Source organism: Amblyraja radiata, chromosome 8, assembly GCF_010909765.2.
Source record: "Amblyraja radiata isolate CabotCenter1 chromosome 8, sAmbRad1.1.pri, whole genome shotgun sequence".
NCBI lineage: Eukaryota > Metazoa > Chordata > Chondrichthyes > Rajiformes > Rajidae > Amblyraja > Amblyraja radiata.
Window position 1 is genome coordinate 46,603,245 of NC_045963.1, and position 26,916 is coordinate 46,630,160.

The 26,916-nt window shown below is 45.0% G+C and overlaps 1 protein-coding gene across 1 annotated transcript in view; it reads right to left on the reverse strand.

Moving 5' to 3' along the window:
* Positions 1 to 230: 230 nt before the first annotated feature.
* Positions 231 to 26,916, reverse strand: part of pygb (glycogen phosphorylase B) — a 73,765-nt gene continuing 47,079 nt past the window's right edge. Inside the window, exons 10-20 of the mRNA XM_033025815.1 lie at positions 25,107 to 25,253; positions 23,647 to 23,810; positions 20,524 to 20,638; positions 16,332 to 16,433; positions 11,207 to 11,354; positions 7,561 to 7,619; positions 5,808 to 5,949; positions 4,842 to 5,049; positions 2,387 to 2,521; positions 1,662 to 1,728; positions 231 to 566 (exon numbers count right to left, since the gene is read on the reverse strand). Coding sequence (XP_032881706.1) covers positions 414 to 566; positions 1,662 to 1,728; positions 2,387 to 2,521; positions 4,842 to 5,049; positions 5,808 to 5,949; positions 7,561 to 7,619; positions 11,207 to 11,354; positions 16,332 to 16,433; positions 20,524 to 20,638; positions 23,647 to 23,810; positions 25,107 to 25,253 — 1,440 coding nt within the window. The 3' untranslated portion in view covers positions 231 to 413. The remainder of the gene's footprint in view (positions 567 to 1,661; positions 1,729 to 2,386; positions 2,522 to 4,841; positions 5,050 to 5,807; positions 5,950 to 7,560; positions 7,620 to 11,206; positions 11,355 to 16,331; positions 16,434 to 20,523; positions 20,639 to 23,646; positions 23,811 to 25,106; positions 25,254 to 26,916) is intronic.

Sequence of the window (26,916 nt, forward strand, 5' to 3'; positions counted from 1 at the left end):
GAGTTTTCGGGCTGTTTTAAAAAATTTAAACGATTAATAACTTCGGAAACATAGGTGGGAATGCGATGGGAAGATGTTTATCGCCTTCCCAGCAGCAAGGTACGGCCAATGTTCAGTGAAACGAATGTTAGGACTCTAAAGGCCAATCCTTTGAACAGCAAACATTTATCATTATTGTCGACATCTACATTTAAAACCCGATCCAGAAACAGACATCACAAACACAGGTCTCCCTTGACTTACGCATGTTTTAATATGGTGCACACCAGGTATGGTTAAAAAAAGACAGACAAATGCAAAGCGAGTCCCATGACACACACTGATCTGATGTTTGGGTAGAAGTAAAGGAACAAAACACAAGAGGCGAGATTGCATTCACTACCCGTCCCGATACCCATTGGGCACTCGAGGGACTAAGGTTTGGGTTCATTTGGAGGGGGAATCTTCACATCAGAGGGCTCCACACCCCAAATCTCTCTGGCATAATCTTTGATGGTTCTGTCACTTGAGAACTTGCCAGAATTTGCGATGTTTTTTATCACCATCTTGGTCCATTCCTTTGAATTCTGTGAACAGAAAAAGCAGCAATCACCAACTTGCTACAAACTGGTGAAGCAGACACAGATCTCCGTCAGAGTTGAGAGTGTTTTATCCTCATATGTTCTGAAACGGAACAAGTAAAATTATTTCTTGCAGCAGTACAACAGGTCTGTAAACACGAGGATAGACACAAAAATCTGGAGCAACTCAGCAGGCCAGAGAGCATCTCTGGAGAGAAGGAATGGGTGATGTTTCAGGTCGAGACCCTTCTTCAACCTAGTGGTGTAAACACAGTACTTATAGACAACAAAAACAAGTTCAATAAATAAATATCACCATTGACTCCATCTACATTTTTTCGGAAAAGCAGCCAACATAATCAAATGTGTCCTACCCCCGGCCATTCCTTCTTCTCCCTACTCCTAGAGTGCAGACGGTACAGAAGCTTGAAAGTGCGCCCCACCAGACTCGGGAACAGCTGATATCTGTTATCAGGCTTCTGAACTTCCATAAGCTCGGGTGCTGTCTGATTCACCTCTACCCCACTGCAGACATTGGAATTTGTCTCTGGAACTGATGCGCTGCAAGGCTGAGAACTATATTCTGCACTCTGTATCTTCCCCTTTGCTCTATTGTACTTGAGTTTGACTGGATTGTATTAATACTGTATATAGTATTATCTTATCTGATTGGATAGCATACAAAACAAAGCTTTTCGCTGTACCTAAAGTGAAAGTGAGAGGGGAAAGATTTAACGAACCTGAGGGGCAACGTTTTCTCTCGGAGGATGGTTTGTATATGGAGAAAAATCCAGCTTTCCATGGCTGGATTACGGAGCTGGGCAACTTACGTTTAGTTCTCCTGCGTTTTATATAATTGTGTCTCAGTAATCAGTGTAAATTTTCACTTTAAAAAGACACAGAGTACTGGAGTAACTCAGAGGATTAGGCAACATCTAGGAGTTGAGATACTCCAGCACTTTGTGTCTTCTTTTATAAACCACCATCTGCAGTTCCTTGTGTACAGATTTTCACTTGATGGCTTGCTTTCATTGGGATGGGTAAAGAATATAAATGTTGGCACATCATGACTGCATGAACAGATTAAATGCATGGCCGTACCTTGTAAAGTTCACTAACTTTATCTTGGCTTTTGATGTAAGTTTCAAAGTCAGCAAACACTTTAAACCTGAAAGAAATGAAAGGTAGGATTGAGAAACTGCTGCAGTTAAATACCCCAGATCTTGAACACAAACACGGAACATTGTCTGTGCCAAACATGATGCCAAGACCAACTCTTATCTGCCTGCACATGATCCATATCCCTCAATTCCCTGCACATCCATGTGCCTATTCAAAAGTCCCTTAAACACCACTATCATATGTGCCTCCACCTCCACCACCTGGCAGCATATTCCAGGCACCCACCACTCTCTGTGTAAAAAAAAAACTTGCCCCGCACATCTCCTTTAAACTTTGCTCCTCTCACCTTAAAGCTGTGTCCTCTAATCTTTGATATTTCCACCCTGGGATAAAGTTTTGACTGTCTACCTATCTCTGCCTCTTGCAATTTCATATACTTCTGTCAGGTCCCTCAGCCTCCGTATTGAGTCCAGAAGTTTGGACATCTCGATGCAGCTGTACAAGTCCTTGGTCGGCATGGATGAGTTGGGTTGAAGGGCCTGTTTCCGTGTTGTGTAACTCTGACTCACTGTGTGGTGAGGTGACCTTGTGTACGGTGGTCGGTGGGGTGGCCCTGGTGCATTATTCAAGGTCACAGTGCAGTGAGATGACCAGGTGCAAGGTGACATGAACCGATGTACGGTGGTTGGTGGAGCAGCCGTTACCTGTCGTGGTGCATCAGCATGTTAACCACGTCCTTGAACAGCTCTGGCTCCTTCGGGGAGAAATGCCCACTGCTGATCTGGTCCATGGCTTGCCTGAGCTCCGGCAGCTTGTCGTAATATTCTCTGGCATTGTATCTGCATAAAACAAACCAAACCCAAGGCACAAATGTAAGTCGCATTTATTACCAGAAATGGCATAATTGAACAGCAATGTGGCCAAAAGAGGAAAAGAGAGTCAGTGTCACATAGTCACTGGGCACAGGCCAAACGTCATGTACATACAAGGTGGAAAGCACAGAGATGATTTATGAGGATGTTGCCAGGACTCGAGGGCCTGAACCACAGGGAGAGGTTGGGCAGGCTAGGACTTTATTCCTGAGAGTACAGGAGGCTGAGGGGTGATCAGGAGGTGTATAAAATGATGAGGGGAATAGATAAGGTGGATGCACAGTCTTTTACCCAGGGTAGAGGAATCAAGAACCAGAGGGCATAGGATTAAGTGAGTGGGAAAGAGTTATTGGAGGCTGAGGTTTTCACTCCAGGGGTGGTGGGTCTATGGAACGAGCTGCCAAAGGAGGTAGTTGATGCGGATACTATAGAAGCATTTGGGAAACACTTGGACAGGTACGTGGATACACAACGTTGAGAGGGATATGTACCAGATGCGGGCAAATAGGACTAGCTTAGTTGGAGCATCTTGGTTGGCATGGACATGGACAACATTATGTACAGGCAGATGAGATCAGTTTAACTTGACATCATGTTCAGCACAGACATTGTGGGCTGAAGGGCCAGTACAGAAAAGTTTCTTCCCAGCTGTTATCAGGAAACTGAGATGTCCTCTCATCAGCTAGAGTACGGTCTAGACCTCCTATCTATCTCATTGGAGGCCTATGAACTATCTTTAATTGGACTTCTATGTTATATCTTTGCACTAAACATTGAACCATGCTGCTTTATCTGTGTACTGTAGACGGCCCAACTGTAATCATGTATGGTGCTTCCTTTAGACTTCGTAGACATACAGCGTGGAAACGCCAGTCACCCCATCCATACACTAGCACTATCCCATGCACTAGGGACAATTTTACAGAAGTCAATTAATCTACAAACCTACACGTCCTTGGAGTGTGGGAGGAAACCGGAGCGCAAAGAGAAAACGTACGTGGTCACAGGGAGAACGTACAGACTTCGTACAGACAGCACCAGTAGTCAGGATCAAACCTGGGTCTCTGGCACTGTAAGTAGCAATGTTACAAAATTTTGAGATTTTAAAAATCAAGTCTGTAATTTATCCCATCAGATAAAGCATAAAAATAAGTTTAATTTGACACCTAATTCACTTTCATATCTCAAGTATTTAAAAAGTTATGGCCATTTTCATACTCGGAAATGAGCATCTTGTTCCCTATTGATTTTCTATGGACATTACAAAAAAGTTGTGATCGTGAACAGTCAAAAGCCCATAACTTTCTTAAAAATTAAGAGAACTGAATGAAATTTTCAGTTATCATAGATTGAAGCATTCTGAAACAAATATAAAATAATCTTACTTGGATGACCTGAAATTAAAGCATATAATTAGTTAGTTACCTAATTGTAGCTAATTTCAGACTTCAATTACTAGATCTAAACATCTATCCATTTCTTAATAAATGATTAACATTTTTAAATAGCCTAAATGTCCAAATAATATTCACAAATAATTCACAATAAAACATGATTTTTAAATCTCATTTACATTAATTTATAGGCCAAATGGAAGGAATTTAGTGTTCAATTGCTGTAAATAAATGCCCATTTAAATCAGCTTTCCAGTGGGTCCCTGTGGAACGCGCTGGTTTAGAACGTTCACATTGCGGTAGATTTGTGCCCCAAATGCCGAGAAAAATACTGCGGGATATAATTATCCCAAATTGAGCTACTCGCAATATTAAACTTTGTATAAAGGGATCTTTAGAAGCCCTTTTTAATGTAAAAATATACAACCTACCTTCAGCTGTCTGCTTTATAAGACCCTGCGGTTGCTGGCGGTCGCGGGTTTAGAGATTGATTTTTAAACTACTATAACTATTATTCAAGGCCTTTAAACCTAATAATAGCTTTTGCGACGGGGTCTTCCAGCGATTTTTCGTTAATAATTAACTAGGCTGAACATCTTCGATTTGAACAGCCTAGAGAAAATCGCGTTTTAAACCCGCCCCCCTCTAAACGGCGCCAAAATCGCGCACACTTGCAGCGGCAGATTTTCAAAGACGCTTCAGGTAGGCTTTGCAACATACCTACTGTAAGGCAGCAGATCTACCGCTGTGCCATTATGCCACCCTGTGCCTTGTCTTTAGTTAGATAGCAAGCAAACAAATGCTTTTCACTGTACCTTGGTACACGTGACAATAATGAACTAAACTGCTCCCGTGCTGTACTGTTCCATGTTATCTATCACTTTAAGACAAACCCCTTTTTATCGAGTGCCTCAACGTCCTCCACTCTCATCCCGAAGATGAAGAGATTCTCCTCGCCCGCCTCCTCAGCCATCTCCACATTGGCGCCATCCATGGTTCCTATCGTCAGGGCCCCGTTCAACATGAACTTCATGTTGCCTGTTCCTGAAGCCTCCGTTCCAGCCGTTGAAATCTGTTCGGACAGGTCTGATGCAGGGATCACTGAGGGGAGGGGGAGAGGAAGAAAAGGCAACCATTTAACTGTGGACACAAGGAACTGCAGATGCTGGTTTACAAAAAAAGACACAGAGTGCTGGTGCTGTGAGGCAGTGGCTCTACCAACTGCACTGTTGTGAATGCACTGAAAGGGACCACATCACCCCGATCCTGGCCTCTCTCCACTGGCTCCCTGTGCAGTTCCGTATAAACTTCAAGATTCTCCTCCATGTCTACAAAGCCCTCAGTGGGCTTGCCCCCACCTACATAAAAAGTCTTCTCACCCACCACTCCACCTCCAGGCCCCTCAGATCGGCCAACTTGGGGTTGCTGAATATCCCGCGGTCTAGGCATAAGCTCAGGGGCGACCTCGCCTTTGCGGTTGCAGCTCCTAGACTGTGGAACAGCATCCCCCTTCCCATCAGAACTGCCCCCTCCATCGACTCTTTTAAGTCAAGACTAAAGACTTATCTATACTCCCAAGCCTTTCTTGACGTCCTCTGAGTGAGGGCTACATGTATATATGTATGTAGTTTGTTTTGTTGTGCTATTCTTATAACAAATGTAAAGCACTTTGGCCAACGAGAGTTGTTCTTTAAATGTGCTATATAAATAAATGTGACTTGACTTGACTTGACACTGGCCTAGTTGGCATTTGGATAGGAAAGGTTTAAAGGGAATGGGCTCGCCACTGTGCTGCCCGCTATTAAAAACCAACAAATGTAAGTAAAGACGTGCGGGTGACAGTTGCTGAAAGACTTTACCTTTCTCAGCCAGCGACACCCGGTAATTCTCCAGGTAGATGACCTTCAACCGGTCACCCACAATGGGGTCGTTGTTGACAACGTTTCCAACAGATGTGATGAGTTTGATGATCATCTTGGCCATGTGGTATCCGGGAGCAGCCTGTGGGGAATGAGAAAGAGGAAAAGAAAAAGAGAAAGAGAGAAAAAGAGAGAGAGATGGGGGTGGGAGGAAGGTTTGTATGTTGCATTATTTAATGTTCATACCATTGGGTTCTAAGCTACCCAAGCGGAAGATGAGGTGCTGTTCTTCGAGTTTGCATGTGGCCTCACTCTGACAACGGAGGAGGTTCAAGACAGAAAGGTCAGTGTGGGAATGGGAAGGGGAGTTAAAATGGTTAACAACCGGGGAATCCACCAGGCCTTGGCAGACCAAACGCATGTGTTCGGTGAAACGGTCACTGAGTCTACGTTTGGTCTCACCAATCTACAGGAGGCCACACCGGGAACACCGGACGCAGTAGATGAGGTGCACATGAACTGTTGTCTCACCTAGACGAGCTGCTCAGGTCTCTGGATGAAGGGGAGGGAGGAGGTATAGGAACAGGCGTTACATCTCCTGCGGTTCCAGGGAAAGGCCACACACAAACTGTGTTTATTTCATGTTTATATTGTGCCATTAAGAGGAGCTGACCAAACTTGCTTGGCTCTGTGCAGGAGGATGTAGCCCAGTCCACCACACATACTAGACTCCCCACCATTGTAGATATAGCCCTGTCAATCACACAGACCACACTCTGCACCATAGTAGATATAGCCCAGTCCATCACACAGACCACACTCTGCACCATAGTAGATATAGCCCAGTCCATCACACAGACCACACTCTGCACCATAGTAGATGTAGCCCAGTCCACCACACATACTAGACTCCCCACCATTGTAGATATAGCCCTGTCAATCACACAGACCACACTCCCCACCATTGTAGATATAGCCCAGTCCATCACACAGACCAGACTCTCCACCATTGTAGATATAGCTCAGTCCGTCACGCAGACTAGACTCCCTACCAGTGACTCCATGCTGTCTTGGTAAAGCAGCCAACATAATCAAAGATTTGTCCCACCTTGGTCATTCTTTCTTCTCCCTGCTCCTGTATGGCAGAAGGTACAGAAACCTGAAAGCGCGCACCACCAGGCTCAGGAACTGCTTCTTCCCTGCCATTATCAGGGTTCTGAATGATCCTTCCATAAGCTAGGGTACTGTCCAATTCACCTCTACTGTATTGGACATTGAACTTGGTCTCTGGAACTGGTACAATGCTGAGAACAATATTCTGCACTCTGTATCTTCCCCTTTATATATTGTGCTTGAGTTTGACGATTATATTTATATATAGTGTTGTTTGGATAGCAAGCAAAACAAGTTTTTCATTGTTCCTCAGTACACATGACATTAATAAACCCAAAGCTAACGTCTGACTGGAAGAGTGATGTGTAGAGGTGGCGAAGTGATGTGTAGAGGTGGCGAAGTTTAGAGAACAACTTTGAGAGGTTCAGGGCCATTGTTGGGTGAAGGGTATAAGGAACATACAGCTGGGGGATGGGAAGGTTACTGGACAGTTGGAGGTTGCAGAAGGTTGGGTAGCCATGAAAGGGTGTGAACATGGAATGTGAGAATGAACAAATATGTTGTCTTTGCATCAGTGATACTTTACTGCTCGACTCACACAATCAAACACTTGTGGTCAAACCAATCCAGTGTCCCCTACCTTTCCTCCAATCAGCACTGTCCTTGGCACAAAGGTTTTGTTTGGTGCTTTTTTGATACCTGGAAGAGACAGGAGATCATTTTGGTGTCACAATGATAGCAGAATGTGGCAAGATCTGTAACAAGCTGTAGTGAAACAGGACCATACTAGAGGGCTTAATTTTATTTTTTTGTTTAGAGATACAGTGTGGAATCAGGCCCTGCAGCCCAACGAGTCCACACCGACCATCAATCACCCATTTAAACCAGCTCTAAGTTATCGAAGATAGACACAAAATGTTGGAGTAACTCAGCGGGACAGGCAGCATCTCTGGAGAGAAGGAATGGATGACGTTTCGGGTCGAGACTCTTCTTCAGACTGATGTCAGGGGAGTGGGCGGTGCAGAGAGAGAATGTAGTCGGAGACAGTAAGACTGGTGGGAGAACTGGGAAAGGGGACGGGATGAACTTGAAGTTAGAGAAGTCAATATTCATACCATTGGGGTGTAAACTACCCAAGCGAAATATGAGGTGCTGTTAGTCCAATTTGCGCTGGGCCTCACTGACAATGGACGAGGCCCAGGCCATAAAGGTCAGTGTGGGAATGGGAGGGGGAGTTAAAACGTTGAGATCAGGTAGGTTTGGGTGAACTGAGCGGAGGTGTTCAGCGAAACAATCGCCAAGCCTGCGCTTGGTCTCGCCGATATACGAGCACACCTGGAACAGCGGATACAGTAGATGAGGTTGGAGGAGGTGCAAGGGAACCTCTGCCTCATCTGAAAAGTTGTTGGGGTCCTTGGACTGAGTCGAGGGGGGAGGTATAGAGACAGGTTTTGCGCTACCTGCGGTCGCAGGGGAAAATACCTGGGGAGGGGGTTTGGGTGGGAAGGGACGAGTTGACCAGAGTTGCGGAGGGAACAGTCTGTGGAAAGCAGGAAGGGGTGGAGATGGGAAGATAGTGGGATCCCGTTGGAGGTGGCGAAAATGCCGGAGGATTATATGCTGTATGCCACAGCTGATGGAGTGGAAGGTGAGGACAAGGGGGACTCTGACTTTGTTACGAATGGGGGGAGGAGGGAGCAAGAGCGGAGCTGCGGGATATCGAGGAGACCCTAGTGACATCCTCATCCATAATGGAAGAGGGGAACCTCTGTTTCCTAAAGAATGAGGACATCTCTGATGACCTGGTATGTAACACCTCATCCTGGGTGCAGATGTGGCATAGACAGAGGAATTGGGAGTAGGGGAGTAGAGTCTTTACAGGAAGCAGGGTGGGAAGAAGTGTAGTCGAGATAGCCATGGGAGTCAGTGGGTTTGTAGTAGATGTCGGTCAATAGTCTGTCTCCTGTGATGGAGACGGTGAGATCTAGAAACGATAGGGAGATGTCAGAGATGGTCCAAGTGAATATAGAAACATAGAAAATAGGTGCAGGAGTAGGCCATTCGGCCCTTCGAGCCTGCACCGCCATTCAATATGATCATGGCTGATCATCCAACTCAGTATCCTGTACCTGCCTTCTCTCCATCCCTTTAGCCACAAGGGCCACATCTAACTCCCTCTTAAATATAGCCAATGAACTGGCCTCAACTACCTTCTGTGGCAGAGAATTCCAGAGATTCACCACTCTCTGTGTGAAAAATGTTTTTCTCATCTCGGTCCTAAAAGATTTCCCCCTTATCCTTAAACTGTGACCCCTTGTTCTGGACTTCCCCAACATCGGGAACAATCTTCCTGCATCTAGCCTGTCCAACCCCTTAAGAATTTTGTAAGTTTCTATAAGATCCCCCCTCAATCTTCTAAATTCTAGCGAGTACATAGAAACATAGAAATTAGGTGCAGGAGTAGGCCATTCGGCCCTTCGAGCCTGCACCGCCATTCAATATGATCATGGCTGATCATCCAACTCAGTACAAGCCGAGTCTATCCAGTTGTTCTTCATATGAAAGTCCTGACATCCCAGGAATCAGTCTGGTGAACCTTCTCTGTACTCCCTCTATTGCTTTCTTCACTGCCTGCTGCACCTGCATGCCTACTTTCAATGACTGGTGTACCATGACACTCAGGTCTCATTGTATCTCCCCTTTTCCTAATCGGCCACCATTCAGATTATAGTCTACTTTCCTGTTTTTGCCACCAAAGTGGATAATCTCACATTTATCCATATTATACTGCATCTGCCATGCATTTGCCCACTCACCCAGCCTATCCAAGTCACCTTGCAGCCTCCTAGCATCCACCTCACAGCTAACACTGCCCCCCAGCTTCGTGTCATCTGCAAACTTGGAGATGTTGCATACAATTCCCTCGTCCAAATCATTAATATATATTGTAAATAGCTGGGGTCCCAGCACCGAGCCTTGCGGTACCCCACTAGTCACTGCCTGCCATTCTGAAATGGACCCGTTTACTCCTACTCTTTGCTTCCTGTCTGCCAGCCAGTTCTCTATCCACATCAATACTGAACCGCCAATACCGTGTGCTTTAAGTTTGTATACTAATCTCTTATGTGGGACCTTGTCGAAAGCCTTCTGAAAGTCCAGATATAACACATCCACTGGTTCTCCCCTATCCACTCTACTAGTTACATCCTCAAAAAATTCTATAAGATTCGTCAGACATGATTTACCTTTCATAAATCCATGCTGACTTTGTCCAATGATTTCACCACTTTCCAAATGTGCTGCTATCCCATCTTTAATAACTGACTCTAGCAGTTTCCCCACTACCGATGTTAGGCTAACTGGTCTGTAATTCCCCGTTTTCTCTCTCACTCAGTGTGTGTGTGTGTATATGAGGTGGAGGGTGTGTGAGTGTGTGTGTATATGAGGTGGAGGGTGTGCGTGAGTGTGTGTGTATGTGTGGAGACATTTTGGGAGACATTGGCAATAAAATGCAAGCAGAAGACGTCAAACAATCTATGTCAAATATATTCACTATTAAACGAACAAATAAACACCAATAGAGGAGTAAAAAATCATGAGGGGAATTGATTGGATAGATGCAGAGTCTTTTACTCAGAGTAAAGGATTCAAGAATTAGAGGATAAAGATACAAAATGCTGGAGTAGCACAGCATGTCAGACAGCATCTCTGGAGAAAAGGAATAGGTGACGTTTTGGGTCTGGATGAATAAAACATAATAAAACAGCAGGGGGCAGCGCAACAGCGATGAGTATAAAGATGCAGCAAAAAAAACAACTTAACTTATCAATGATCCACGGGCACAAAAAAGGAAAAGTAAGTTGGATATGGGAATCAATCAGAAATATTAAATCATTATTTGCCAGGGAGAATGATTAGCAAAACTCTGGAAGGTGATATTGGAAATGATTCATTGGATTTAAGATAAAAGGAAAAATAAATTAATCCAAGGCGAGGACAACAAAGGTCTTGGCCCAAAGAGATTGTACTATCAACTTTACATTCAGGAGCAGAGGTTGCAATAATCATATTTAATCATTCAGAGAAAGGATTGGTGTCTGAAGATTACGTAAACTAATACTGCCTTTTACCCTGGGAAAAAGACTGCATTCACCCTATCTATTCCCCTCATGATTCTGTTCTCCTCTTCGGAGCATGGAAGCAGGCCCTTCGACCCAACATGTCCATGCTGACCGAGATGCCCCATTTGCCCAGTGTACAGATGGCTCCAGAAGACGGTGACTTACGGTTGTAGAAAGTGATGATGTGTAAACAATTCAAGAGCTGCCTCTTGTACTCATGGATGCGCTTGACATGGACGTCAAAGATGGACGAAGGGTTAACTTTCAGCTTGTACTCATTCTCCAGATAAGCTGTAAACTTCAGCTTGTTCTCCTAGAAAACAAACAGCATCGCTCACACAAGGCTGCAAGGAAGGTTACGTTTGTTGCATACTTTCAAATGCCAGATTGTTATACAGCACGGAAACAGGCTCTTTAACCCAACTCCCATAACAACTCCCAAGTTGTTATGGGAGATTTCAACATGCAGGTAGACTGGGAAAATCAGGTTGGTACTGGACCCCAAGAAAGGGAGTTTGTGGAGTGCCTCCATGATGGATTCTTAGAGCAGCTTGTATTGGAGCCTACCAGGGAGAAGGTAATTATGGATTTAATGTTATGTAATGAACCGGATTTGAGAAAGGAACTTGAGGTTAAGGAGCCATTAGGAGGTAGTGACCATAATATGGTCAGGTTTAATCTACAATTGGAGAGGGAGAAGGGTAAATCAGAGGTGCCGGTGTTACAGTTGAATAAAGGGGACTATGGAGCCATGAGGGAGGAGCTGGCCAAAGTTGACTGGAAAGATACCTCAGCAGGGATGACAGTGGAACAACAATGGCAGGTATTTCTGGGAATAATACAGTAGGTGCAGGATCAGTTCATTCCAAAGAGGAAGAAATATTCCAAGGGGTGTAAGGGGCGACTGTGGCTGACAAGAGACGTTAGGGACAGTATAAAAATAAAATAGTGCAACGTAGCAAAGATAATAATAATAATAATAAATTTTATATTTAATGGGCGCCTTTCATACAAAATCTCAAGGACACCTTACATAGTAGATCGGAATAGAAACATATAATCGGAGTAAAACAAGTAATTAAAGACATCACAATGACACAAATTAAAAACAGAATTCAATCCAAAAACAGAAAATCAAAAACACAGTGTGAAGAGAGAGCAGCGGCAACCAATTCGTGCCAGCGTCCACTCTCCCTTCACGGCAGCCATCTTGGACACAGACCTACAGGACTACAGTTAGACAAAAAAAAAATCATCCCCCCACAGTGGATAGCACTGTGGAGGAAGGCACAATGTCCAGTCCCCACCCCATGTTCACCCCAAAGTCAGGCCTATTGGGGCCACCGCAATTGCAAAAGATGAGCGGGAAGCAAGAGGATTGGGTAATGTTTAAAGAGCAATAGAAGATAACCAAAAAGGTAATACGGGGAGAAAAGATGAGGTACGAAGGTAAGCTAGCCAAGAATATAAAGGAGGATCGTAAAAGCTTCTTTAGGTATGTGAAGTGGAAAAATTAGTTAAGACCAAAGTTGGACCCTTGAACACCGAAAAAGGTGAATTTATTATTGGGAACAAGGAAATGGCAGATGAGTTGAACAGATACTTTGGATCCGTCTTCACTAAGGAGAACACAAACAATCTTCCTGATGTACTAGTGGCCAGAGGATCTGGGGCGACAGAGGAACTGAAGGAAATCCACATTAGGCAGGAAATGGAGTTGCGTAGACTGATGGGACTGAAGGCTGATAAATCCCCAGGGCCTGATGGTCTGCATCCCAGGGTACTTAAGGAAGTGGCCCCCACCATAGTGAAGAATGCTGTAGTGGATGTTTGTGTTAAATTCTATTGTGTATTGTGTGTTCTTTTTTTATGTGTATCGCTGCTGGCAAATTCACTTCACTGCACCTTCGGGTGCATGTGACGAATAAATTTGACTTTGACTTTAGAAATTGTGGACGCATTGGTGATAATTTTCTATAGACTCAGGATCAGTTCCTGTGGATTGGAGGGTAGCTAATGTTATCCTACTTTTTAAGAAAGGCAGGAGAGAGAAAACAGGGAATTATAGACCAGTTAGCCTGACATCGGTGGTGAGGAAGATGCTGGAGTCAATCATAAAAGATGAAATAGCAGCACATTTGGATAGCAGTAACAGGATCGGTCCGAGTCAGCATGATTTACGAAGGGGAAATCATGCTTGACTAATCTTCTGGAATTTTTTGAGGATGTAACTAGGAAAATGGACAAGGGAGAGCCGGTGGATGTAGTGTACCTGGACTTTCAGAAAGCCTTTGATAAGGTCCCACATAGGAGATTAGTGGGCAAAATTAGGGCATACGGTATTGGGGGTAGAGTGCTGACATGGATAGAAAATTGGATGGCAGACAGGAAACAAAGAGTAGGGATTAACGAGTCCCTTTCAGAATGGCAGGCAGTGACTAGTGGGGTACCGCAAGGCTCGGTGCTGGACCGCAGCTATTTACAATATACATCAATGATTTAGATGAAGGGATTCAAAGTAACATTAGCAAATTTTCAGATGACACAAAGCTGGGTGGCAGTATGTGAACTGTGAGGAGGATGCTATGAGAATGTAGGGTGACTTGGACAGGTTGGGTGAGTGGGCAGATGAATGGCAGATGCAGTTTAATGTGGATAAATGTGAGGTCATCCACTTTGGTAGCAAAGACAGGAAGGCAGATTATTATCTAAATGGTGTCAAGTTGGGAAAAGGGGAAGTACAATGGGATCTGGGGGTCCTTGTTCATCAGTCTATGAAAGTAAGCATGCAGGTACAGCAGGCAGTGAAGAAAGCGAATGGCATGTTGGCCTTCATAACAAGAGGAGATGAGTATAGGAGCAAAGAGGTCCTTCTGCAGTTGTACAGGGCCCTAGTGAGACCACACCTGGAGTATTGTGTGCAGTTTTGGTCCCCTAATTTGAGGAAGGACATTCTTGCTATTGAGGGAGTGCAGTGTAGGTTTACAAGGTTAATTCCTGGGATGGCAGGACTGTCATATGCTGAGAGAATGGAGCGGCTGGGCTTGTATACTCTGGAGTTTAGAAGGATGAGAGGGTATCTTATTGAAACATATAAGATTATTAAGGGTTTGGACACGCTAGAGGCAGGAAACATGTTCCCAATGTTGGGGGAGTCCAGAACCAGGGGCCACTGTTTATGAAGAAGGGGTAAGCCATTTAGAACGTAGATGAGGAAACACTTTCACACTGAGTGTTGTGAGTCTGTGGAATTCTCTGCCTCAGATGGAGGTGGAGGCCAGTTCTCTGGATGATTTCAAGAGAGAGCTAGATAGGGGTCTTAAAGATAGCAGAGTCAGGGGATATGGGGAGAAGGCAGGAACGGGGTACTGATTGGGGATGATCAGCCTTAATCACATTGAATGGTGGTGCTGGCTCGAAGGGCCGAATGGCCTACTCCTGCACCTATTGACTATTGTTTATTAACTCATCCATGCCGACCAACATGTCCCACCTGTCTGCGTTTGGTTCATATCCCACTAAAGTTTTCCAATCTATGTACCTGTCCAAGTGTCTTTTAAATGCCATGACAGTACCCACTCAACTACTTCCTCTGGCAGCTCGTTCCATGTACCCACCATCCTGGGTTAAAAGGTTGCCCCTCAGGTTCCTATTAAATCTTTCCCCTCTTACCTTAAACCTATGTCTTCTGGTTCTTGATTCTCCTACTCCGGGTAAAAGACACTGTGGATTCACCCTATCTATTCCCCTTATGATTTTATTCACCCCAATAAGATCACACCTCAGCCTCCTGGATTCCAAGGAATAAAGTCCTCGCCTGCCCAACCTCTCCCTGTAGCTCAGGCCTGGCAACATCCTCATAAATCTTCTCTGCACTCTTTCCAGCTTAATGGCATCTTTCCTACTGCAGGGTGATCAAAACTGAACACAATACTTCTGGTGTGGCCTCAGCAACACTTGCATAACTGAGTTAAATGAGTTACAGATGAGTTAAAGGCCACTGTGCTGGATGTCCCTGCTGATATAAGTCTTAGCATGGCCAACCTCTACAGCTCAGGCTCTCATGCTGTGCCATGGGAAACGCATCAGCCAACACAAAGCCCCCACTGGCAGCAGTGCCACAGTGACCACCACGAGCTGTGTCAATGAAATCACTCCATTGACTTCAACGCTGAGGGAAACCAGTGCCATACAATATTTTACATCAGAGAGGGCAGATGAGAGTTTGGTTAACATCTCATTCCAGTGCTGGCATCTCATGCAGATCAATGCTCCATTAGCTCCACACTAAGTTGATAGTAGCAACGTCAGTCTGGTCTTAAACCTACATCCATCTTACCTCTATGGCTCAGCAATTACCGTTGCTTTATACTTGTGTGTGGGGGTGATGACACGGTGGAGCTGCTGCCTCACAACGCCAGAGACCCGGGTTCGATCCTGACCTCAGGTGCTGTCTGTGCGGAGTATTACGTTCTTCCTGTGTTTCCCCTGGGATGCTTCAGTTTCCTCCCACGTCCCAAAGACGTGCAGGTTTTATAGGTTAATTTGCCCTCTGTAAATTGTCCCAAGTGTGTAAGGAATGGATGAGAGAGTGGAATAACATAAACGCTGGATTAGGGGGGATTAGCTACAGGGAGAGGTTGGACAGACTCGGATTGTTTTCTCTGGAATGTTGGAGTTTGCGGGGAGAACTGACAGAAGTATATAAAATGATGAGAGGTATAGATAAAGATGTGCAGGGCAAGCATGCCTGGTAGTTAGATTTAGGTCTGAGGGCTAAAAGAATTAAGGGATATGGGGAAAAAGCAGGAACGGGGTACTGATTTTGGATGATCAACCATGATCCAATTGAATGGCAGTGCTGGCTTGAAGGACCGAATGGCCCACTCCTGCACCTATTTTCCATGTCTATGTTTCTATGGTAGGTGCCTGGGATGGGCTGCTGGGGGGCTAGGGATGAATATGATTGTAGCGTTTAAGAGACTATTAAATAGGCACATGGATATGCAAGGAATGGAGCTCGAACAAGCAGATGAGGGTTGGGCTTGGCACCATGTTCGGCATAAACATTGTGGGCCAATGGGGCCTGTTCCTGTGCTACACTGTTCTCTGTTTTAACTGGTGTGAATGGGTGATTGATGGTTGGAATGTACTCGATGGGCCGAAGGGCCTGTTTCCATGCTGTATCTTTTAACTAATGAATGCTGTTGTGTTGGGAGACAGGGAGGGTTTGGGGTTCACTACAACAGCTCCACCTAGTGGATGGAGGGTGCCGGACAGTTTCTCGTACCTGCTTCACGTTGGAGACGTCACTTATAAAGGCATCATTGTCGACAAAGGCCATCAGCTTCTTCAGCTGGTACAGGTCCGTGATGAAACCTTCTCCAATCCTCTGCAGGGGAAAGACAATACACATTTTCACAGTTGCTGTGTGAAGGGTGGAACCAAAACCGGCCACTCTGTAGCATCAGGTTTATTATTGTCAAATGTACCAAGGTACAGGGAAAAGGTTTGTTTTACATGCTATGCAATCAGGTCAAATAATATTACAGATACATAAAATCAAGTCGAGCACAAGTACAATAGGTAGAGCAAAGGGGAAGATGCAGCATTCAGAATCCTGATAACAGAGGGGAAGAAGCTGTTCCTGAGTCTGGTGGTCTGCACTTTCAAGCTTCAAGCTGCTGTGCTTTCTGCCAGAAGGAGGGTGAAAAAAAAGGAATGGCCTGTGGGACAAGTTTATGATTATGTTGGCTGCTCTTCCGAGGCAGTGTGAAGTGTAGATGGAGTCAGTGGTGGGATGTCTGGTCTGTGTGATGGACTGATCCACATCCACAACTCTCTGCAATTTCACTTGTCTGAAGAAGGGTTTCGGCCCGAAACGTCGCCTATTTCCTTCGCTCCATAGATGCTGCTGCACCCGCTGAGTTTCCCCAGCAATTTTGTGTACCTTCTCTGCAATTTCTTGCGGTTTTGGGCAGAGCTGTTCCCAAACCAAGCTGTGATGCAACCCAACTGTATGTTTCCGATAGAGCATAGAAACAGGCCCTTCAGCCCAACTTGCAACACCGACCAACATGTCCCAACTACACTGGTCCCACCTGCCTGCATTTAGCCTATATCTCTCCAAACCTGTCCTAGCCATGTACCTGTCTAATTGTTTCTTAAACGTGCAATAGTTCCTGCCTCAACTACCTCCTCTGGCAGCTCATTTCCTACGCCCACCACCGTTTGTGTGCATCTGGAGTCATGCTGAATTTCCTCAGCCTCTTCAGGAAGTGAGGCACTGGTGTGGCTTCTTGGCTGTCACTTCAATATGGCTGGTCCACGACAGATCAATTGTAATATTTATTCCAAGCTCAAAGAGGAAAGAGGGATTAGAGAGAAAGGAACAGATAAGTCAGGAAAAATGAGAGTTCCCTTTTCTAAAAATAAAATGATTTACAAGGGAAAGTTTTATGTACTAATATCTATTATTAAGTGATGATAGATGCAAAACACTGCAGATACTGGTTTACACAAGGTGCTGGGTTAAGCAGGTCAGACAGCATCTCTGGAGAACGTGGAGAGGTGACATTTAGCGTCGGGACTCTTCAGTTTGTTTGTAGTAAGGGGTAGTAGAGAGAGCATGCTGACCGGTTGCATTGTGGCTTGGTTCGGCAACTTGAGCCCCCTGGAGAGGAAAGACTACAAAAAGTGGTAAACACTGCCCAGTCCATCTTCGGCTCTGACCTTCCTTCCATCGAGGGGATTTATCGCAGTCGCTGCCTTAAAAAGGCTGGCAGTATCATCAAAGACCCACACCATCCTGGCCACACACTCATCTCCCTGCTACCTTCAGGTAGAAGGCACAGGAGCCTGAAGACTGCAACGACCAGGTTCAGGAATAGCTACTTCCCCACAGCCATCAGGCTATTAAACTTGGCTCGGCCAAAACTCTGAACATTAATAGCCCATTATCTGTTATTTGCACTTTATCAGTCTATTTATTCACGTGTGTATATATTTACACAATGGTATATGGACACACTTATCTGTTTTGTAGTAAATGCCTACTATGTTCTGTGTGCTGAAGCAAAGCAAGAATTTCATTGTCCTATCAGGGACACATGACAATAAACTCACTTAAACTTGAACTTGTATAAAGCTGAAAGAAAGATGCAGGCTAAAGTCTGGCAAGTGATAGATGAATACAGAGGGGGGGCATTGATTGTTAGTTGGGTGGACAAAGGCCAGAGATAAAAAGACAAAAGGAGTGAGATAAGGAGATAAGGTTAGCAAATTGTGAAGACAGTGGGAGGAAGGAATGAAGGGGACGTGAGGCGTGAGGAGGGGGAAGGAGAGAAATGGATGCGCATCTAGATGGGGCACAGGGAAGAGAAAAGGATGGGGAAAGGGTTGTTTGTAGGTAGTTACTCAAAAGTGTTCAGTGTCTGATCTACCTTTCCCTCTCAACCCCATTCTCCTGTCTTCTCCTCATAACCCGACACCCGTGCTAATCATAAATCTGTCAATCTCCGCATTAAAAATACCCAATAAGCTGGCCTCCACAGCTGTCTATGGCAATAAATCCCACAGATTCACCACCCTCTGACCAAATTCACCCAATTCCTCCTCATCTCCTTCCCAAAGGTACGTCCTTTTATTCTGAGGCTATAGAATAAATTCAACAGCAGCTGCAGGAACAGTCACCAAAAGGAGGGAGAGGGTATTGTTAGAGACAAGGAGAGGACAGAATTCCGGAGGGGGAGAAGAGGTGACGGAGGAGTAGAGAAATTTTAAAACTTAAATTGTGGTGGTTTAATCTAGAGCTGTTGCAAGTTGCAGAGAAACAAGAGAGAGTATGACAATGGATATTAGAGTGACCTTGAACAGAGGGAGGTGTGGGTGGGATTCCCGAGACTGGGACTTCCGCGGTTAAAGGGACAGCTGCCCATATCACCGGGAAAGTCAAACCTGACTTGTTTTGTGACTGTACGCCTCAGTGTGATCTGCCGGCCCCTCTACAAAGTTAAAAAATAGATTGTCAAATTGCTAGAAATTTTAATACTACAAAAAGATTACTGCAGTTTAAAAAACTAAAATGAATTATTTAAATTAGGTGGTCAGACCCTTCAACTTGTGGGTTTTACAAAGAGGGGAATGGGTGCCTGGAACTTGCTGCCAGAGCTGGTGATGGAGGAAGATACGACAGTGGTGTTTAAGAGGCTTTTAAATAAGCACATGGATATGCACGGAATGGAGGGCTATGGATTATGTACGGGCAGAGGAGATTAGTTGAACTATCTATGACTGGATCCAAATGAATGATGGAGAGTGTAGGGTTGAAGTAGCCTTCTTGTTCATACTGTCTCTTTGCTCCAAGATCAGCTTTCTTCCCTTTAGTTAACTACTGTGCAACCACACAAGGTTGATTCAGAAGAAAGATCTAGGCCCAAATCTCTAGATGCCGAAAATCTGAAATAAAAATAGAAAACTCTAGGAAATGCTTAGCAGGTCAGGCAGCGTCTGTGAAGGCAGGAGGCGAGTCAGTATTTCACACTCATGTTCTTCCATTGGTTCTGAATGTTGTCGGGAATTTTGAAAATGATAAGGAAGATGAGTGTACACAAAAATGCTGGAGAAACTCAGCGGGTGCAGCAGCATCTATGGAGCGAAGGAGATAGGCAACATTTTGGGCCGAAACCCTTCTTCAGACTGTTTCGGCCTGAAACATTGCCTATCTCCTTTGTTTCGGTCCGAAACGTTGCCTATCTCCTTCGCTCCATAGATGCTGCTGCACCTGCTGAGTTTCTCCAGCATTTTTGTGTACCTTCGATTTTCCAGCATCTGCAGTTCCTGCTTAAAAACGAGGAAGATGAGTAATGTGTTTGTAAAGTATTTATCCCAAGAGTTTACATGCTGGGAAGCATGATGGAAAAGTGGTCAACATAAGGAACTTTAGGATATTATTGATGTAATAAATAGATTTATCATGGTGTTTAGGTTCCGCAACAGCTGGTTTAGTTAAAATAAACATTGGAGGTAAACTCTGAGAGTGATAAATCTGATCAGGAAATTGGGTCATTTGTTAGATAAATGGAAGAGAGGTTTTCAAGATAACAGGAAAAATAAGGTTACTCTGGAGAAAGACACAAGGTTACAGAGACATCGATCAATGATGGCTTATTTAAAAAAATGTAGAATCCACAAGTAACCATTGTATCATGAGAAAATAAAAATGCCGTAGCAACTGTGAATCTTTGAGACACTTTAGTTTCACCCAGTGTTTCCAGTTTGTACTGTTACGACCTTCAATAAACCGACTTGTTCAAGAAAATCACAACTAATCTACGAGATGTTTTAATTTGTGCCTGTTCCTATCTGAGCTGGGCCCCAAGTTAAGTCAGATACAGGGCACAAGTATGACACAAGATTCCCTCTCACACTGGGTGTTTCCCAGTAGCCACAGCCAATCTCAGGAGTCAGCAGCAGTCCCTCACCTCAGCGATGACATCTGCTAGACCGGGGTTACACAGCAATAGCCAACGTCGCGGAGTGATCCCGTTAGTCTTATTCTGAAACTTCGCCGGCTCAACCTCGTAGAAATCCTTAAAACTGGAAAAGAAGCAAAGAGCAAGAACTGAAACAAGCTGAGCCGGGGCGGCACAGTGGTGCAGCGGGTAGTGCCGCTAACTCACACCGCCAGAGACCTGTGTTCGATCGTGACCTCAGGTGCAGTCAGTGTGGAGTTTGCACGGGTTTCCCTGTGACCTCGTGGGTTTCCTCCGGGTGCTCCGGTTTCCTCCCACATCCCAAAGATGTGCGGGTCTGTAGGTTAATTGTCCCTCTGTAAATTGCCCCTAGTGTGTAGGAGTGGATGAGAAAATGGGACAACATAGAACTAGTGTGAACGGGTCGGCGTGGACTCAGTGGGCCAGTTAGTCATGGGTTCAACAGCCAAGTGAGCTGCAATGAATCCCAATCATGATCTTATTCACGGCTACGGTTGTGCTTGCTCAGAGTCAGGGAGATGCAATTAATCGCACAGAATCACTGCCACCCACACTGGAAGCCTACAATCTAGTTATACAGCACTGGAGCAGACCCTTCGGCCCAATATGTTCACCTCAGATAGTCCCATTTGCCTTGTTTGGTCCATATCCCCCTAAACCTTTCCTAACCATGTACCAGTCAATATGTGTTTTTAATATTGTTATTATAGAACATAAAACAGTACAGCACAGGAACAGGCCCTCTGGTTCTTGTTAAATCTGCCCCTCAGGTTCTTGTTAAATCTTTCCCCTCTCACCTTAAACCTATGCCCTCTGATTCTTGATTCCCCTACCCTGGATAAAAGGTTGTGCATCCACCCTATCTATTCCCCTCATGATGTTATACACTTCTGTAGGTGTGGTGTTTCAACTTGAAGCAGCTGTTTACTTCCTCCACTATCTTGCCAAGAGGACAGCAAAGATTGTCCTCAATTTACGTAATGAGATAACTTGTTAACAGGTAAAGCCTGTTTCGTTAAAATACATTTCTAACATTATGCACCTGACACTATAACCTTCCTCCAGCATCTGTCAATTGTTTTGAGTCAACAATTGCAGGTTGAATTGAAGCCAAGTTCTTTGCTTTATCTACTTAACAAGTTTCAGTGTTCCATGAATGAGTGATAAAATGTATCGTAATTTAACAATGACAGCAGAATGCAACATGATCTGTAAAAATCTGTAGTGAAATAGGGCTATCCTAGAGTGTTTCATTTTTCAATTTAGGAATACAGAATGAAAACAAGCCCTTTGCCCCACCGAGTCCAATGAGACCATCGATCACCCGTTCACACTAGTTCTATGTTATCCCATTTTGACATCCAATTCCTCCATACTGGGAACAATTTTTAAAGAGGCCAATTAACCCACATATCTGCACATCTTTGGGATGTGGGAGGAAACCGGAGAACCGGTCACAGGAAGAACGTGCATACTCCACACAGACAGCACCCGAGGTCAGGATTGAACCCGGGTGTTGGCTATGTGAGGCAGCAGCTCTACTAGCTGTGCTACTGTGCCACTGGGTCATGTAATATTTTTTAAACCTTATATTTTTATATTTAGCAAGTGCGTTAGGTCCATAAAAGTAATTGTATATGACCTTGAAAACACATCAAACGTTTTAATTTACACTTTAGACCATTTGCATTCACACATCCATGATGAATCACATTGTGGTGCAAACCCATTTCTCCCTGCACCAGTCCCCTGCTCATTTCCTCCCCACCTCTGTACTCATCTCCCATTCCCAAGTCCTTCATTTCCTTTTTATCTCTCCCCCTCCCCCCCACCCTCACCTCCTTCCACCCACATCCCTCTCTCTGGCTTTACATTTCATTCCCCCTCTTCCCTCCTTATCTGACACCAGGAACTGCAGATGCTGGAATCTTGAGCAGAACACAAAGTGCAGGAGGAACTCAGTGTGTCAGGCAACATCTGTGGAGGGATTGGACAGGCGATGTTTTGGGTTTGTCCCATCTTCTGGCATAGGTATTCAAGGGATGTGCTTTGCAAGGTATACTTATCCCTGATCTACAGCAACGAGAGACAGGCCAGTGGGTTAATGGCTCATATCATCGCCTCTGCTCCTTATCACTCATAGATGTCTGGTCCTGCTCAGCTGAACCTCCTTATCGACCACATCTCCTTTTACAACAAGTATTATCGTCAGCTGAACCTAACATTACATTTCGCCCACGATAGACACAACATGCTGGGGGAACTCAGCGAGACTGGCAGCAACTCTGGATAGAAAGGATGCGGGTCGAGACCCTTCTTCAGAAGGCCAGTCTGAATAAAGGTCTCGACCCGAAACGTCACCCATCCCTTCTATCCAGAGATGCTGCCTGTCTCACTGAGTTACTCCAGCATTTTGTGTCTATCTTCGGTGTAAACCAGATTCTGCAGTTCCTTTCTAACATTTCACCCAGTCTGAATAACGGGTCCTGACCCGAAACATCACCTGTCCATGTTGTCCATGAATGCTGCCTGGCCAGCCGAATCACTTCACAGTGACAGAGACTCAGGTTCAATCCTGACTGTGGGTGCTGTCTGTACGGAGTTTATATGTTCTCCCTGTGACTGCATAGATTTCCTCCGGGTGCTCCAGTTTCCCCTCACACTCCATAGGAATGCAGGTTTTTAGGTTACGTACACAAAAATGCTGGAGAAACTCAGCGGGTGCAGCAGCATCCATGGAGCGAAGGATATAGGCAACGTTTCGGGCCGAAGCCCGAAACGTTGCCTATATCCTTCGCTCCATGGATGCTGCTGCACCCGCTGAGTTTCTCCAGCATTTTTGTGTACCTTTGATTTTCCAGCATCTGCAGTTCCTTCTTAAACAGGTTTTTAGATTAATTTGGTTCTGTGAATTGTCCCCAGTCTGTAGGGTAGTGCTTGTGCACGGGGATCGCTGGTCGGTGTGGACTCGATGGGCCGAAGGGCCTGTTTCCGTGCGCTATCTCTTTGTGTCTTGTTTTGGTAAACCAGCACCTGCCGTTCCCTGTGCCTGTAGATAACATGTTAATCCTTGCTCCAGACAAGGCCTGCCCGTGCTTTGTAGCCACTTACATGGTGCTTTTCACAATTTCCGAGTGAATTCGCGCCACCCCGTTGACGGCGTGCGACCCAACAACACTCAGGTGCGCCATGTTGATCCTCTTGGGATCTCCCTCCTCGATCAGCGACATACGTTTCATACGGTCTTCGTCCCCTGGATATAGGGCGGCAATTTTCTAGGAACAAGTAGTGTGGCTTGGGTTAATCAGAGTCAAACAGAGGAAACAGGCCCCTTCGGCCAAACTTACCCACACCGACCAAGATGCCCCATCTACACTAGTCCCACCTGCCTGCATTTGGCGCATTTACCTCTAAACCTGTCATATCAATGTACCGGTCCAAATGTTTCTTCAATATTCTGATACTACCTCCTCTGGCAGTTCGTTCCATACACCCACCACCTTTTGTGTAAAAAATGTACCCATCAGGTTCCTATTACATTTTTTCCCCCTGACCTTAAACCTATGTCCTCTGGTTCTCAATCCCCCTACTCTGGGCAAAAGACTGTGCATTTACCCGATCTATTCTGTAGCTGTACGCAAAGAATTCTCATATCCGAATGGGTTGCTAATGAGAAACCTGTCAAGTTACAGCCATCATGGTTAAATTAACACAAAGCGCTGGATTAACTCAGCGGGTCAGGCGGTATACATTGGGTATGCAAGCAATGAATTTCACTGTGCCTAGTCACGTGTGACGATAGAGTATTCCATCCATCCATTCCATCTTTGAAGAACATGGATAGATGACGTGTGGGAAGAAACTGAAGTCTGAAGTTGGGTCGCGACCTGAAACGTCACATATTCCTTTTCTCCGGAGATGCTGCCTGACCTGCTGAGTTGCTCCAGCATTTTGTGTCTATCTTACGAATAGATAATGTTTCAATGAAAGGTCCCAACCCAAAACCTCATCTGTCAATGTTCTCTATAGATCCTGCCTGACCCGCTGAATTATTCCAGCACTGTGTGCTTTACTCAACATTCAAGCACCTGCTATTTCTTGTATCTCCCAGGTTTAATAAATGTCAGAAAGTACTCTCCCGTTTAAAACAGACACACATTCCTGTTAAGATTGCAGTTATGAACTCTTTCTCAACATATACATTAAAAAAAAATGGTTCACAATCGATCACCTTAGGAAAACAACTGTAAAACAATATTAGGCATTAATTTGATGTTAACAACTGATCTAATTCTTTAGGTTTGGGTGTGGAGTTATTATTGTCACATGTACCGAGGTACAGTGAAAAGCTTTGATTTGCATGCTTTCTAAACAGATCAGGTAATACTCTAGATGGATACTATCAAGTCAACTCAAATACAATAGGAAGAGCAAAGGGGCAGATACAGAGTGCAGAATATTGTTCTCAGCATTACAATACATCAGTTCCAGAGACAAAATCCAATGTCCTCATGGGGTAGAGGGGGCAGAGAGAGGCAGAGAGGTATGAAAACAACTGGAATATTACTCACATCCAGATGTATCCGGTTGATTTCGTAGATGATCTGCAGGTGCCTGGGCAGAAGTCTCTCAAACATATGCACGGGCCAGCGTTCCAGAGCCTCGGGCAGCACGGTGTGGTTGGTGTAAGCACAGGTCTGGATCGTTATATCCCATGCCTTTTAACAACAAGTGGCAGAGTGTGAATGACGCAAGGTGTAGTGTGGCTGGTGGAGTGCGGTCAGGAGTGTGGGGAACTCTGGACCAGCCCTCTTCCCCACATGGTTCCCTTCACCACATGCAAACGGATAATTAAAATGGATCATTATGATATTTATTAGTGATAATAATTATTGTTACTCTGGGGTAAGTAGAGTAAACATGGGCACAGGACCTTCGACCCAATAAGTAGATAAACAAGGGAACATGACTTTCGGCCCAATTTGTCCATGCCGACCAAAATATTCCATCTAATCCCATTTGCCAGTGGTAGACACAAAATGCTGGAGTAACTCAGCGCAACAGGCAGCGTCTCTGGAGAGAAGGAATGGGTGACGTTTCGGGTCGAGACAGACATTCTGAAGAAGGGTCTCGACCCGAAACGTCACCCATTCCTTCTCTCCAGAGACGCTGCCTGTCCCGCTGAGTTACTCCAGCATTTTGTGTCTACCTTTGATTTAAACCAGCTGTTCTTTCTTACACTATTTGCCAGTGTTTGGCCCATATCCCTCTAAACCTCTCCTATCCATGTACATGTCCAAATGTCTTTTAACTGTTGAAACAAGGAACTGCAAATGCTGGTTTACAAAAAAAAAAAAAAAAAGTGTTGGGGTGGGTAAGGCAGCATTTCTGGAGAAAATGGATAGGTGGTGTTCTGGGGGGGGGACGGGACCGTTTTTCAGTCTGAATATTTCACTTATCCATGTTCTCCAGAGATGCTGCCTGTCCCGCAGAGTTATCGCCTTTTAAATGCTGCATCGTACCTGCCTCAACTACCTCCTCTAGCAGCTGGTTCCAAATACCCCCCCCCCCGCACCGCCTCCCCCCCTCTGAGTAAAATAATTGTCTCTCAGGTGCCTATTAAATTTTTCCCCTCTCACTTAAACCTATGCATTCTGTTTCTTGCTTCCCCTACTCTGGGGTAAAAAGATTGTGCAATCCTATCAAACCTACCAGAACGTTCTATTCATTTGATCTCAGACTGCTCTGTTAAAGAACTAAGCCTCTTCATGCCTCCTAATATAAGTCACACTCACACCTTTTGGATCAGGTTTTTGATTATCTTACACAATATAGCTTTGTCCAATGCTAGATTTTGACTGAAAATGTTTCTACGAGGCACTTTCAATAGACAATAGACAATAGGTGCAGGAGTAGGCCATTCGGCCCTTCGAGCCAGCACCACCATTCAATGTGATTATGGCTGATCATCCCCAATCAGTACCCCGTTCCTGCCTTCTCCCCATATCCCCTGACTAATTTTAAGAGCCTTATCTAGCTCTCTCTTGAAAGCATCCAGAGAACCTGCCTCCACCACCCTCTGAGGCAGAGAATTCCACAGACTCACCACTCTCTGTGAGAAAAAGTGTTTCCTCGTCTCCATTCTAAATGGCTTAGTCCTTATTCTTAAACTGTGGCCCCTGGTTCTGGATTCCCCCAACATTGGGAACATGTTCCCTGCCTTTATCGTGTCCAAACCCTTAACAATCTTATATGTTTCAATGAGATCCTCTCTCATCCTTCTAAACTCCAGAGTGTACAAGCCCAGCTGCTCCATTCTCTCAGCATATGACAGTCCTGCCATCCCGGGAATTAACCTTGTAAACCTACGCTGCACTCCCT